At 33.5% G+C, this 15,950-nt stretch overlaps 1 protein-coding gene across 2 annotated transcripts in view; it reads left to right on the forward strand.

The window, feature by feature from the left end:
* The first annotated feature begins 6,704 nt into the window (after positions 1 to 6,704).
* Positions 6,705 to 15,950, forward strand: part of Gad1 (glutamate decarboxylase) — a 38,633-nt gene continuing 29,387 nt past the window's right edge. The window contains exons 1-3 of one of the 2 annotated variants that reach the window (XM_076132234.1): positions 6,705 to 6,871; positions 7,081 to 7,168; positions 8,201 to 8,276. In XM_076132234.1, coding sequence (XP_075988349.1) covers positions 7,103 to 7,168; positions 8,201 to 8,276 — 142 coding nt within the window. In that variant the 5' untranslated portion in view covers positions 6,705 to 6,871; positions 7,081 to 7,102. The remainder of the gene's footprint in view (positions 6,872 to 7,080; positions 7,169 to 8,200; positions 8,277 to 15,950) is intronic. The other variant, XM_076132235.1, reaches the window with a different exon arrangement.

Below are 15,950 nucleotides of genomic sequence, written 5' to 3' on the forward strand. Positions count from 1 at the left end.
TACAAACTTACCAAGTGGTATTCATTGTCTATGCCTATGGGAAGAAGGCGTTATTTTATGTATGTATGTACCTATAATTTATCCTGCTTCTGTGGGTCGATAGTGTATCCGACAATTAATCATGAAGTCTCGAGGTCGATTCCCGAGTCCATTACATATAGTATATTAATTGATATTCTTCTTTTATTCATTTATAATAGGATATTAGCCTGGAAATTGGCGATAGGCTCACCCTCTATTACATAGAACTAACATTGTTATCGGTAAAACGTGTATTTCATACACCTCTGCATACACCTTAGGGTTATAACAGGATTTTACGTACATAATTAAATAATAGATTTGTAATTTAAATTGTGTTTTAATGTCTCCTTCTGATTAAATAAATGTTATGTACTCTTAAACAATTAATTTGTACCAATATATCAGTTATCTTTGACAGACAATTCAAAATGGCCGTACGTCAATATTATCTCCTTCTCTCATTAAATAACCTCATTAAATAAGACCTCTCACCTCACTCCACGGTAGGTGTATAACTCTTACGTCCGTCCCTCTAGGCGTGGCACTGCTGACGTCATCCACCCCCACTTAGGGGTGTAAACCACCCCCAGGGGGAGATATCGACAAATTGCCAGCGCTCACACAGTTAATCTCTGCAACGAAACGAATATTTGAAATGATTTTGTAAGAGGTATTTGTTAAGGAATGTTAAATATATATGTAGAATATTGTAATATTTTTCGATAATAAGATTATTGTTATGTTTTTGACTAATAAACGGGTAGGATGATGAAAAAATAATATTCTTTAAAGAAGAAAGAAGATTAAAATGTACTTATAAAAATAAAATAAATTTAACTCATTAATGTTCCATTTCTGGACAAGGGACTCCTCCTGTAATGAAGGAGAGATTAGGTCTTGTGGATTTTATTTAAAAATCAGAACTAAATTTTACTGGTTTTTACTTTAGTCCTATTTTTTTACTGAGTACTGAACGGATTAGTATATAACTTTATACAGGGATAGTTTATAATCTCAATTTGCCCACATAATACTTTTTACACTATCTTTTTAGACGGACGGAGCCACAGGCGAAGGATAGAGTTGGTAGTGCTCACACAGACACACAGTTAATCTCTGCAACGAAACGAATATTTTGAATGATTTAGCGAGTGAGGTATTTTTACGGTATTTGTAGAGGGATGTATAATCAGGGTATGTGAAAATGATGAGCTGTTTTGGGGTTATAAAATGGTGGAATATTAAAATTGGAATAATTTTAATGTATACGTTAAATTTTGTAAATAATTCATGTGATTATTTATTTAAGTTGAATTTAATATAACTTCCACATGTTATTATGTAGAATGTAGTTACATTAATTGTGTATATGCATTTTACCTTGCGCATTAAATAAATGAGGAAATATTAAAAGAAAAGAATGTAAGTATGTCAATTTCCGATGACTTCGGACACAGACAGTTTTCGGTCTATCATAATTATCATAAACATTATAGAAACTTAAACATCTCGAAATAAAAACGAAATATAAAAATCTAAGCTCACAGTTTTACAGCAAAATGTTCCCATTTGAAATAATATTCCACTTTTACTCTTTCTTAAACTGTTATAGGTCTTAAACGATTATTACTTTAAATTATTTGCGCTAATTGAGGAAAAGTCTGTAACGAAGGCTTTATTTTAAAATATTATTGTACAACGTGGTAGAATGGCACCAAAAGTTACCGTTAATTGTGGTTATTTGGGTTCAATTTCTGTTTCAAATTTTTGGTATAACCCGTCGCAATGTTTAGTAACTAAAACAATTTTTCGTGGCGAAGTGGTTAAGGTAACCACGCCACTAGCATTGTGTAGGGAGGTCGTGCGTACGATTCCCAAACTTTTGTACATTGTGTCCGTTTTTTGTATTGTTTTATTGTTTGTTTGTAAAAGTCCAGAAATTGTATTAAAAAAAATGATGATGATTTTAGAAAATGGTAGTCTATATTCGATCCCTTAGTTAACAGAACATTTTATAAAAAAAAATAACCCCAAAGCAGATGAACGAAGGGTTGAAAGGATTCACTAAAATTTGTCCTTTTTCCAATAAATGGTTCTGCAAACACATCCCATGCGGGTCTGCAGATATAAAAAAAAAAAACTTGTACAGTCGTAGTGTCTGTTCAAGGTTTTACGTCTCGGTCTCTCCTGTTTCTGTCTCACTTGCGAACCGCCTTAATAAATAGTGAACATGTCTAAACAAATAGAAATATTCGGTCGGGGAAAAAGTCTTTTCGCATTAAAGTATGTACGTATGTACTTGTAATAAAATCTCTTTGGCTTCAAGAATCACAAATGAGTACACGGTTCAGAAGGTTTCTTTCAGTGAGCTCATGAGGTACCCAAATATCGAGCTTTTTTGTGTAGAGAAAAGATTTTATTACAATTTCATACATACTATAATGCGAAAAGACTTTTTCCCCGACCTAATAGATACAAAACAGTTTTCACATATGTATCTTAACAACTCAACAACATATAATATATCTTTGTACGTGTTTCTACTACAAAGAACGTAAGCCTCAACACTGAAAATAAATGTATTGAAGGCTCGGAGGTATTTGTCCCAATACCTAGTAAGGCTTTGCTTATATTGTACACTATGTACAGCTGAAGCTCTGTTCATAATATACAGACACTATGTGTCAAAATGTGTGTGTGTGTGTGCGCATAAAAATAATCTTTGTTGTAAAGTGCAGGAATCATTCAAGACCTATATCGTCTTTATCATAATAATTTGTGTTAAATATTTGCTTTATTTTTTATATTATATTTGATATTAGTTTAATATATTTCTTAGTACAATCCTTACAAACTTCTCTTTGGCGGGAATACAGGTCCGCCGCGTCGGTAACGAGTCTTATTTGTCTAGATTACAATCAATAATTCTGAGTATTGCCAAAATGAGGTAGCTACATTAGAGTACAGGTCTCTGATGTTTTATATTTTGAATTTTGTATACATTTGTCAACCGTGAACCTATACAAGGTTCTATACTAAGTTGTTGAAATATAGCAGTGAGTCGGTCCCGGTTGTTGTCAATTAAGATAACAGTCGTTAAGCCACGTCAAAGGCCTTCGGGCGGCTTGAACAACTTTGACACTAGGTTGACCACTAACCATACGACAAGAAGAAGTGAGTATTACCACTCACACTAACTATGATCTACGTATGAACATAACGGTGTGTGTCTGACACGCACACACACTACACATATGAACGGAAAATTATTCTCAAAGCCGTAGGCGTTCCGCCTACGCAAGTGCTACGCCGTAGCGTCGTAGGCGGAGAGCTACGCGAATGGAAGTAGGTTTTTATGAGGCTTGGTTTTACTTGAAATATTGTTATGGATGTAATTTTGTAAAGTGAAAGAGACTTTTAAAGGTATTAAGTTCTTTGTTGAGTTTTATGACAAGGACTTGTAAAGTAATATTGGAAAAATTATATACAATTGCTTCAAGATAATATCTTAGTCAAATAGGGCTTTACTAAGAAATATAATAATTGCGCTCACTGCGCGATCATCTATAGATGGGTGATCGTGTTGGTATTTGAACCGAGCGATGATTTTTTGACCGTTTTATAAATAATGGTATAGAACCGTTCGTGCGCATGTCCAACTCTCACTTGGCTGATTTTTAGGGTTCCGTACCCAAAGGGTAAAACGGGACCCTATTACTAAGTCTCCGCTGTCTGTCTGTCTGTTTTTTTTTTATTGTTCGACTTTATATATCAGTATTTTATACGAAAAAGCTTTGCAGCTCAAGCAAAGAAAATGAAGATTAGGTTGACCCTAATATTATAAAAAGAAAAAGAGAGTATTATACGAAGAAAATTAGAGATTTTCTTTTATTAAAATCTACTCGTATAACGTAATACTCAGTTCTGTACAAACACAAACATCTGGGCTGTTCCTGACATATCTGATTGTGTACAGATATTATCTGTAATACAAGATGTTTGGAGCGTGACTACGTTTATACCACAATAGGAGTTTTATATCATTTACAGTTAAGTGGTAGATATCTTGTGGATAAAGTATCGGAAGAATAATGCAAGCGATAAATTGGCTTAAAGAAAAGATTTATTTTACTATACGATGATCAAATTCAAGCGTTTTGCCTAATAACTGTTTGGATTAGTCGTTACGGCGTTGAAATGACGGCTAATTAAGCGTAATTTCGCTTATTCACTTCAATTACTTATAGTTATTATTTACTGTAATGCATATAACTATAATAGTATGTATTATACTCGTATACTTTGCTACATTGTTTGCGAAACAAGTTTTGTTACTTAAATAAATAAAGGAACTATCTTATTTGGTTAATGGAAAAATGTCTTTTTCATGTCCAATATTCTCCGTTGTTTTCATGTTTGTCAATGTTACGTTAGACATACTTATTGCATTACTTACTTACTTAATATTAAAATGACTACCAAGATGCTATTTTCAACCTTTTCTAAAATTATTATTGACAAAGTTTAATCGCAAAATAACTAAATAAATATAATAAAGATTTTCCTTCCTTTTTTCTCTATATCTAAATACTTACTCAAGGTTTTCCCGCACATTACACAAAAGCCTCTATCAATATTTAGTATACTACACTACAACCAAAACCTTTTATTCCCTCTCTGTACTACCGAAACAAACTAAAACAATACGAGGGTATCTTCCCACACAATACGTGGGTTATAGCGTGGGCGTCCACGTGTGGGACTTTTGTTTCAATTACTATTTGACCTTTTAGTTGCGTAGGTGTGTGCCAGGGAGAAGCTAGTGGGGGATTATTAGCATTATTTTTTTGTTTTCATTCAGTCTATTTCATTAAGTTATGTTTTAAGGCTATATGGAATCGTAGAAAGTTTTATTTTTTAACGAATACTTTAAAAACTAGTTTATGTAAAATGAACCTGCTTCTTAAAAACTGAAACTATTTTGTTTTTTTCTTCGCGCAATATATTATTGTGAGAACATTTCAAGGCTATACTTTAAATTGTTTTTAGATATAAAAATTATAATATATGGACATTTGTGCTGCAAGCCATAATCTATACTAATCTATACTATACTATATAATATTATAAAGCTGAAGAGTTTGTTTGTTTGATTGTTTGTTTGTTTGTTTGAACGCGCTAATCTTAGGAACTACTGGTCTGATTTGAAAAATTCTTTCAGTGTTAGATAGCCCATTTATCGAGGAAGGTTATAGGCTATATAACATCACGCTACGGTCATTAGGAGCGGAGTAGCAACGAAAAATGTTATAAAAACGGGGAACATTTTTACCAATTCTCTTAGGTGACGCAAGCGAAGTTGTGCGGGTCAGCTAGTTTACTTATATATCTAATATATAAAATATAAAATTCTCGCGTCACAGTTTTCGTTGCCATACTCCTCCGAAACGGCTTGACCGATTCTCATGAAATTTTGTGAGCATATTGAGTAGGTCTGAGAATCAGCCAACATTTATTTTTCATACCCCTGACACAATTTTTTTTTTAAATTTTATATTGTAGAACAACGTTTGCCGGGTCAGCTAGTAATTTTATAAAATATACGACTAAGAAATATCTTCATGATTATTAAAGACCCAGATATCAACCATAGGAAACTCTTTTTCCGAAATCAGCTCTCATCAAACATTATTGTACCCGAGCGGGGCTGCGCGAGTCAGCTAGTACCTACATATAGCATAGTTTGGACCCTCAGAAAGGGTCTCTAATACTCCTAACATGTGCTACTAGGGTAGCATATATGTGAAGAGATAAGGTCAAAGTTCAGTGTTGTTTGTTTTAGAAAGAACTTTGTGAGAAGAATACTAGTTGTATGTACTTTTATAAATCACACCCGTTGTTGAAAGAGATTGAAATATGGGTGTTTGTTATTTTTATTCTAGTTTTGTTGTATATCATGAAATTTATGTATTATTAGAATAGTTAAATGCATAAAATGACGCCTTCTTTTTATAGAGGTCGGCAGAGACCAGAGAACGCCTTGACGTTATTTTATATCTGTATGTATGATAAATAAAGTTACAAATTAATTTAAGTTTATATCCATGGACCATGGTTAAGTGCCATTTTCATAGTTTATATTTAAGTGACAGATATCCTATCTGCTGACATATTTGATTGATATTTTCAACTGGCAAAACCTCTATTTCTATTACTCAGATGTGTAATTAAATTGACTGGATAAAAACTACGTCGTATTAATTGTACAGCCAAATTATTTTATTCTTTAATATGTAAAAATAAAATAACTTAAATGGAAACAAGATGCAAAAAAAAAAAAAAATCTCATCACCGATTACAATTGAGCACATCAAAAGACAAAAGAATTTTGAGAAAAAAAATACTTTTTTCACCAAAAATTCAGCGACTTATTAAACTCTTTTTTCCTACTATCACAACACTACCTTAATCTTAACCCAAAAAACGAAAACTTCAATCTCAAAGCCATCATGGTTCATAATTACCATCTCCAAATCACTGCCGACGCCCACGATGACCTGATTCCAGTTATTGACCGCCCCCCACCCCTCCACGAAACCCAAATGTCACCCCCTATGACCTTTTCAGGGCGCAAGCGCGAACCCCTGAAACTACAGCCACTGAAAGCCTTCCCTCAGTCTACCTAAGCCCGCTGAACGAACACGGCGTAGACCGAAATCTAGCCCAGTTTAAAAAAAACATACATTTATGAGAAATACTATCTACAAATACCTATTTTCTCAAAGATACATTTTAATCTGTTTTTCGACAAAAAACATCTGTTACAAGTAGTGTTCTGACTAAAAAGGTACGTGTTCAAATATTTTTTTATTATTTTTATAGAGTAGTTTTTCTTTTTTTTTTCTAGTTACATCTGTCATACATTTTTCTCTATGGTTAAAATGTCACTTGAAAATTTAAAAAGTGATTTTTGATTTTATTATTATTGATCGTATTTGAAATGTAAAATGGCGTCCTGTCAGTATCATTAACATTATTCTTTCTTTCTGTCCACAGAACTTTATAGAAGTTTCTAGTAATGTCAAAGCTGAGTTTGGACGGCTTTTTTTCCTACTGCAAGCAAATAGCTGAACATATACAGTTGGTTAGTTCAATTTGACATTTTAGTCGCCATCTTGGTTTTGTCAGCCATATTGGAATCATGTTCTTTGTTCTATATTGATTTTATTTCGAATAAAGCATGAATTTTTAGTAGTTTAATGCTTGTTTTTGTTTTAAATTAATTATTTTGAATATTTTATTAATTTATCAAATCCATACATTCGCTTTATGCATGTATCATAGCATTTTTTATGCATGCAATTTAATTTAATCCAGCTTTCTTTTAACAACTAAAGTTATTCTTAATATTTTATGATTACTTTTATTAATATTAATAGATTCTCTTTTAATAATATGCGATCGAAATTAGAACCGGTGTTGGTTAAGCTATTGTCATAGTTCCGACGGCGCGACCGACTAACATTATATTTTGTTCTCTAAATTTCGAACCAGCATATAATTGCTTTACTAGTATAACAAAAGTTAATTAAATCTGTCTAAATCCCACTGCTGAACATGATTTTTCTTCCTGCTTCAACAACTTAATTACTTTTAATATTTAACCGACGGTAACTTATCGAGACCCGCCGTAACTCAGATCTCAAATTCTATAAAGAATTTTTCCTAACTCGGTTTAGTCATTTAACTGCTGAGCAAAAGCCTTTCTTTTCTAATCGTCTTACCGACGGCAAATTAATATAAACGATATATTTTCAACAAAAACTTAATAATTTTCTCGGGTCCCAAATTAAGCCTGCTCCAATTATTTTGCTTCTAAGCTGCGCTAGTCCCTTTAAAACCGACATAGTATATATATAGTCCGACAACTTAGTAAAAAGCATTAACACACATTTATCCCAATTTTACCTAATAATTATAAAGATTCTCAAAATAAAGTAACTGTATCAAACAAGCCACGAGTCACCGAAATTCTTAATTCTACATTTATACCTTCACGAACTTCGTATATAAGACTCTCTACTAAGTTGTCACACTATAGTTTCTGCCTTATATCTAAACAGACATAGTAGTATATAATGTAGAGTATATAAAGTAATACATAATGTGTTTGCAGGGAGAGAGAATGGCGTCACTGTCGGGACAGAGCACACCGAAGCTGACCTCGTCCGTTGGCAACCTGTACTATGATTGTAAGTATATAAACATTTATTTCAAGCCCCTCTATGACGCGGTCGACCGTGTGGAAGGTCTCGGGTTCGATTCCCGAGTCAGGTCGATATATTTTTACCAGTTTTTTTAAAGTATCATAACTTTTAGACTCTCGCGTTGTTAATTGTATAATAGAATATGGGAATTAGCGCGAACACGCATTTTACCTTAAAATGCCTAACGTTTCGGCTCAGGTTGCACTCGCCGTGGTTGCGGGTTTTTTTATGTATTTCTCAGATATTGCCCAGTTTCCATGCCTCGGAGTACGTACTGTCGGTTTTTGCTATCGGACTGAACTATTAGTATACCTATGTATGCCACAGTTGGACACTATAAAGAAACCCCGCACGTTGGCCAGTTTTAATGAAATTGGCCCCCACAGCCAGATATCGGCGAAAAAGTATCCTTTCAGCTCTTCGAGTACCTTCATACTGAATAATGATACAATTAGAGACGTACAAAAACAAACTTTTAAAATATAAGATTGAACCGTTTGATATTTCATGAGACTTAAAAGTTTTAGTTTAAAATTAAATATTTTGTAAATTGTATAAAAATATTCGAATAGAATAAAAACAGCATGAGATAGAAAAATTTATTTCAAGTCCTTGACAAGATGAATAAAAATAAAACCGGCTTTAACAGGTCTATAGAAAAACACTACGGTAAACTATTTGTTCATTGATGCCTAGCGATTCTCTTTGCTACGAGACTACGGCGTAGCATTCGTAGCAGCGTCTACGACGTAGCATATTCAAAAAAATATCGTCACAAATTTTCATCCGTTTACTGCACTCACTAAAGGTTGCTTCACATCTCCGATCCTATATCCAACGGTGCAACTGGCTTCAACTCCAACCCTAGGGATTAACTTGAACAAGGGTTATCAATTAACCCCACACAATTGAAACAAGGGTTTTAACTTTAAACTGTCATTAATTATTTGAATACGACAGTAAAGATTAATTGTTTGAGCGTGATTTTGATGGAAACTGCAGTAAAAACTTGTAAGTGCAGCTTTCGTAATGGATTTCTGAGTTAGGAAAGGAAAGTTACATGTTTGCAGTGGTTTCTATATTAATTATATCTATATTTATTTATTTTGTTGTCAAAAGTAACCAAGAGTTTGGTAACGTGCCCATTTTGTGGCCGATAAATCTTAGGCGCATGTAAAGATAACATATAATATGAAAGTTAACAGTTGTACATAATACATATTTATTTTGTCATACACTTTTGCCCCTAGACCTTTGATTGTAACAGGCTTCAATGTAATTAACAGTAGCGATCTAATAAACATGTAATTTCTTGCCCCATGTCAAATAATAATTTTAAAAAATCAGGAAAAATATATTTTTTATTGCGAAAAAACCCTGCGTTTAAAAAATACGAATTAAATCTTTATCTTTCTATTATTATTGATTTGTATGTTGGTCGAAATTCCTGTGACACACATAAATTGCAAATTTTAGTATTCCATACTAATTGCAAAATACTTCATAACATGAACTGTCAAACTGATAACCGCGTATCGCCGCACGCGCCCCTTATCAACCACTTCCGGGGCCGACACTTCCGCCGGATATGACGCCACCAGTATCAAGTAACAGAGGGTAGATCATCTGTGAAACTGTTGTACTTCCGGTTTAACGCCGCGAGGTGGCGGTATATAGGGTAGAGAAAAATTACCGTTATTGTGAAGGTTTTTTATCTTTTTGGGATAGATTTGTTTTATTTTCAGTCACTTTGAGAAAAGATTTGAATAAAAGGCTTTCTATTTGAGTAGTTTAGGCGTTTACTTATGCGAGATATAATGTAGGTGCATATGCATGTGGTAACTTCACGTTTGGAGTGTGGTTAACGTGGCTTCCTCGCCGCAGAAATCGTAGCGCCGCCTGTGATAGTTTCAAATCCTACCTAGGACAATTGTTTTTGTAATGAGCACGAGTATTTGTCTCAAGCAAGCTCCGCAACACACATTTGCACTTTTTTAAAAACCATGTGTAAAATTACGCCAACGCACTATTTACTTTATACCTTTACTCTAATAAACGTCATTCAAAGTACGAACTAATTCAACTCAAATTGATTTAAAAATATTTTAATATTATCTTACGAAAAATGGTCACCAATTAAACCATTTTTTTTTTCAATAAATTTCCTAAAATGTACGGTAAAATACTTTTAAAACAGTATTAAAATAATATACTTATGCTTGCCAAAACCACATATGCAATGCTCCAAAAACAATTTGGACGTGATCCAACACACTTATATTAAAACAACCAAACATTGTGTTTAAAAAACATACAATTTATTATCACAACATTTGCGCTGAGGGATTTTTAATTAAATTCCTGGATGCAGCTGCTAGTTGGTGAAATAGGGGTTGAGGGGGAGGGGGTGAAGGTATGTCGGAATGTATGACGAGGGTTGATTTAGGGTTGGTAGTTGAGGGAAAATTTTGGTATTATATTGTAATATTGTGTTAGTAGTTGACAATTTAATGGTTATTGCAATTGTTGAATAGTGTTCAAGTCGATTTGGTTGGTTTAAAATGTTGACAAATAAATAATAATTGAAAGTATCGTAAGTTTGATTAGTTCAAAATGTTGTGAAATAAATCGTAACTTAAAGTATTGTAACTTTAAAATTTTCATCGTCTTTCAGAACATTGTTTTATTTATAAAATAGTGGTTCTGTTAGTCATTTAAATATTTATTTTACATCTTTAATGGTCTGCCTCACTCAATAAGAAATGAATGTTGATACAAAACAAATTTTACTGCTTATTAAATTTTATATTCCGAACACATTTCAGTTTAATTGAGTGATTCGAAAAGAACACCTCATAATAATATTATAAAAAATATGGAATACTTTATACTTACATGTTAAATTACTAGTAGCAATAGGCCTAAACCAATACCTATAATAAAAAATCTTTGCTAAAATGGTGACGCGTGCCAGCCCTATGATAACATATTGACATCGGAGGGTTAGAATGAAAACGCTGAATAGTTACGTACCATTTATGTTCAGTCAAATATTTTGTATGGGATCTTAAGTATTTTGTTAGGTATTTGAAAAGAGATATTTTCTTTTGAAAGATTATAATAAATATAAATATAACCCATTAATGTCCCACTTCTGGGCAAGGGTCTCCTCCCGTAATGAGGGAGGGGTTAGGCCTTGAGTCCACCACGCTGGCCAAGTGCGGGTTGGGGACTTTGCATGCCCTCAATAAATGTTTTAAACAAATTTTTAGGCATGCAAAGTTTTCTCACGATGTTTACCTTCACCGTTGGAGCATGTGATAATTATTTCTAATACACACATAGCTTCGAAAAGTCATTGGTGTGTTGCCTCGGGTTCGAACCTGCGACCACTGGCGTGGGAGGTGTCAACTTATACCACTCGGCTATCACTGCTCGAAAGATTATAGGAATTTTATGAAAAAATGCAGGAAAATAAAGTTCTGAATGTTACAACTGAGCCGCTGAGTTCTAAAACAAAATATCGTGATTGATTCTGTTCTTTATTACGTTACATTAACAAAACACTGAGTAATTAATGAATTATAGTAGCTTAACATATAGAAATCGGTACTGAAAAATAATTTGTACGCAACAATAAATTGGACATTACTGGACAATAAATTACAACAGACTTTGACAATCGTTGCCTGCATCGAATCTCTAGAAAAGACTAGGCCTATCTAGATAGTAATAGATCTTAGTAACCCAAAATAGGCACCTAGTTTCATTCATACCAATTTCCATACATAAAATAATCACATCTATACTTTTAACCGGCCGCAAGCTAAGTCAACATTTAGCAAAAAAATGCGGTCGTGACTCAGGTCAAGAACACGTAAAAATTATCAATTTTGACACAAGTTTTCAAATTTTACCAATACAAATATCTCTTGGGCTCTTTACTACCCCTAAAACAGCCCCCAATCACAGTATATAAACAAATAACAGTAATAAACCTTCAACCTGTATTAAACTGTCGGAAATAAACCTCAATTTATAACAACGCCATCTACATTTGTCTTTAGGCATTAAAGTCTCATAGATAGTCCCGCGATTTGAGGCCCATTGATAGACTGAGAGATTATAGGGATTTGGGGTTGAAATAGAATATTTTTTTGGGGTTTTATTGATAAGGGTAGTGTGGAGAAGGACTTTTTGAATGGAATAATAGTGACGGCGCAAAAATTACTGAGATTGAAATAATCATGGTAGTAAATAACAATGAAATATAAATTATGTATCGCGTTTTAATAATGTCAATCTGTAAAAAAAAATTAACAACCAATTTTGCAAAAACGTATAATACGTTAAAATAGCTGGATCTTAGCAAAAACCATATCTAAAAATTACATTATCTTCACATAAACGACCTTTAAAACAAGAAGGTAAGTTTGTATCCTGCTTGGCTTCTGCGTCGGCATTAATACCACACATTTAAGCCGCAATTCTTAACATTAAATAAATATTTTTGGACAACTTACACACATTCAACTGATTCCAAACTAAGCAAAGCTTGTGCTATATTTGTTCCGGGTGGGATTCGAACCCGCCACACGTGGCGCTACGGTTATTGCGGCGAGGTGACCTCTTAAACCACTGCGTCAAGCGTGCAGTTGAAAGTAACACATTCCACAATTTCTGTTCCACCAAAAAGGCTCCTAAAATTAGCCCTCTCCACTCTTATTAGCCGAATGCTCTTCACAAATAAGGGCTTAGAGATAACTCCCCATCATTACAGGGTCTCTACCAGCTCCATTCTGGTCCATTCTCTCTCATTCTGAGTCATTCTGATGCTGGATCAACTTGTCTCATTTTATACTATTTACTACGTACTTATAGCTAATTGAAATGTAGCGTCTTGGTAAAAATATGTGAATGAGATTTCAGGGTAAAATAAAGTTGCTTTTTATGAAAAATATGACTAAAGTGATTTTATTTTAAATGTTGTTTTGTTGGTATGTGGACGTAGCAGGTTCGATTTCGGCGTAAAATAAAAATAATAAGTTAAACAAAAAAATAATAATTGCTACTTTGCTTTGATGATCAATAGTTAAAAGCAAATATCGTTTCATTTTTGAAAATAAGGTAATCCGTCACCTGCTGCCCCTATAGATTTCCAAGGATATGATGTTATTACCTACTTACTATTTCCTAAAGCAATATCAAACTGTACCTATGTATAATATGAAAACCTAAAATTCTTGAATTTTACCTAAACATCGAACCTGCGACCAAACGGTCAGCAGTTTACTTCAACTACCCACAATTTTTCCCAAACCCCTAAACATAGCCTAACTATCATATTTTAACTTAACTATCTATTAAAACACACTCACGTCACTTACAGTAGTCACACCCAACACACGACAAAATCAACCTTAAATCCATACATATAAAGTCCAAACTCCTTTACACAACAATACAACAAATATCCAACTACCCGACATTTTTGAAATAGACTTTGTTACTTCAAAATAGATTCTAATTTCGTTTGTAACACAAAAATAAGATTACCTAAGTGCCGTATAGTGTTTGCAAAGAATTACATCGCAAAGCACATGTTACATTTTATCAGTATATCAAAGCCTATCTGTTGAACAATTTTAAACTTTAAGTAGTTGTATTAAGAGATTTCTAAAATTCGTTGTAGTGTAATTCGATTTTGGACCTTAAGTTTTTGCAATAAGAGTCACGGAGGGTTTCATTTTCTAGTTGTTGTATAATCCGATTGTCCGATTGTCAGTAGCTTTGTGTAATGTGTTAATGTGTCTGTTTTTGACAGAGAAGAGGTTTTTATGTGTAATACTAAAAGGGCAGATAAGTGGAGGTATCCACACGATAGCGGTAGGAAGAGAAATTTCAGCTGTTGGTCGAGGGTTTAAAAGTGACCAATGGTTTCGAATATGTGTATTAGAAATAATGATCACTTGTTATAACGGTGAAAGAAAAACATCGTGATGCAACCTTGCATACCTGTGGGTCTAACTTGGAGAAATATTGAAGTGCCTAATTCTCATATGGCCAGCGTGACTTAGTTTAGACCAGTAAGTATGGAATTTTTCATTTTGAAAGAAATATCGTACCTAATAATAATCTGACATACCAGTAAGGCTTAAATATATTCATTTTGAAATGTAGACTATTTATTCCCAATAATCGGACGGGATAGTAATTATAATATTATAATCAAAATGGTCAACATTATCATGTAATATTCATTTCACGACTACAGATACAATATTTAAAAAAAAATACTTCAGCTCCAGAATTGCGTAATTTTCTGTTATCCAAAGAATTATCGAAATCGGACCACCAATTCCTGAGATCAATCGAAACAAACAATCATACTCAACTTTAACTACAAATAATTCTTACCCGGGCATCAAACGTGCGACTATTAATTCCTCCGTCGCCGGCTGTGTTTGACAAGCTCAGATAATGTCAAGCGATGCGTGTGAGGGGGTCGGCAGAGTTGTGAGTGAGTTTCTATGTCGTACAAAAACTGGGTGGGAACCCACGCCCTGTGCGAAGGACTTTTAGTTAAGTGTTGAGTTGAACAAGATTAAAAAAAAGAGATTTTCGAGTCACATTTTTGCTTTTAATTTATCGGTCTCAGTATGTATTTTAAAAAAATAAATTTAGTTTTTCTTACAATTAGTAAGTTCTTTTCTTTTTCTTTGTCTGAACGCGTTGAATCTCAGGAACTGCTGGTTCGAATTTGTAAATTTATTTTGTGTTGAATAGTCCATTTATTGAGAAAGGTTTTAGGCTATATAACATCACGCTATAACTATACAACTAATAAGAGTGAAGCAGGACGTAAAAAGTCGGTCCCGGTTATTATTAATTAGGTTTACAGTCGTTAAGCCACGTCAGAGGCTTCTCGGGCGGTTTAAACAACTTAGACACTAGGTTGACCACTAACCATACGATAAAATAAAATAGCTTCAAAAAGCCATTGGTGGTATACAAATGGCTTTTTGAAGTTATTTTATTAGGATTCGTAATCTCTCCCATTTATATGCACAGTCATATTTATCTTCTTTTATAATAAAGAAAGCTAAACACACCTTATGAACAAAAACAAAAACTTTTCATACAAAAACAAAAATCTTTTTTGAAAGAGAATCCCTCGTTTTAATCACCCTGGAGTCAAAGGGCAAGCAATCGTTCACACAGACAATGCTTTTGATCAACGGACTACAATAGGTTATATCACAAAGATATGTGTGCAATAAAATTCAACCTTATTGTTTAAGAAATTGTATGAAAATGGAGCGAAAATTGATTGGTTCAACTGTAGAGATAAAATGGTAATTTTTAACAATAAAAGATTTTGTTGGTTCTTGATTTATACAGCTGTTTAGAAAGTTATTAAGGTTTTATACATGTTAATTTACAGTGCAGTTATAGCCGAGTGGTCTAATCATTTGGCTATCGCGCAGGTTGAGGGTTCGAACCCGAAGCACACACCAATGACTCTTCCAAATTACTTGCGTGTTAAATATATGTATCACTCGTTATAACGGTGAAGGCAAACATCGTGGTGAAACTTTATATGCCTGAGAGTTGATAAATACATTTTTTTTGTCCCCAACCCGCACTCAGTAGGCGTAG

The sequence above is a fragment of the Anticarsia gemmatalis genome, chromosome 27, assembly GCF_050436995.1.
Source record: "Anticarsia gemmatalis isolate Benzon Research Colony breed Stoneville strain chromosome 27, ilAntGemm2 primary, whole genome shotgun sequence".
Taxonomy (NCBI): domain Eukaryota; kingdom Metazoa; phylum Arthropoda; class Insecta; order Lepidoptera; family Erebidae; genus Anticarsia; species Anticarsia gemmatalis.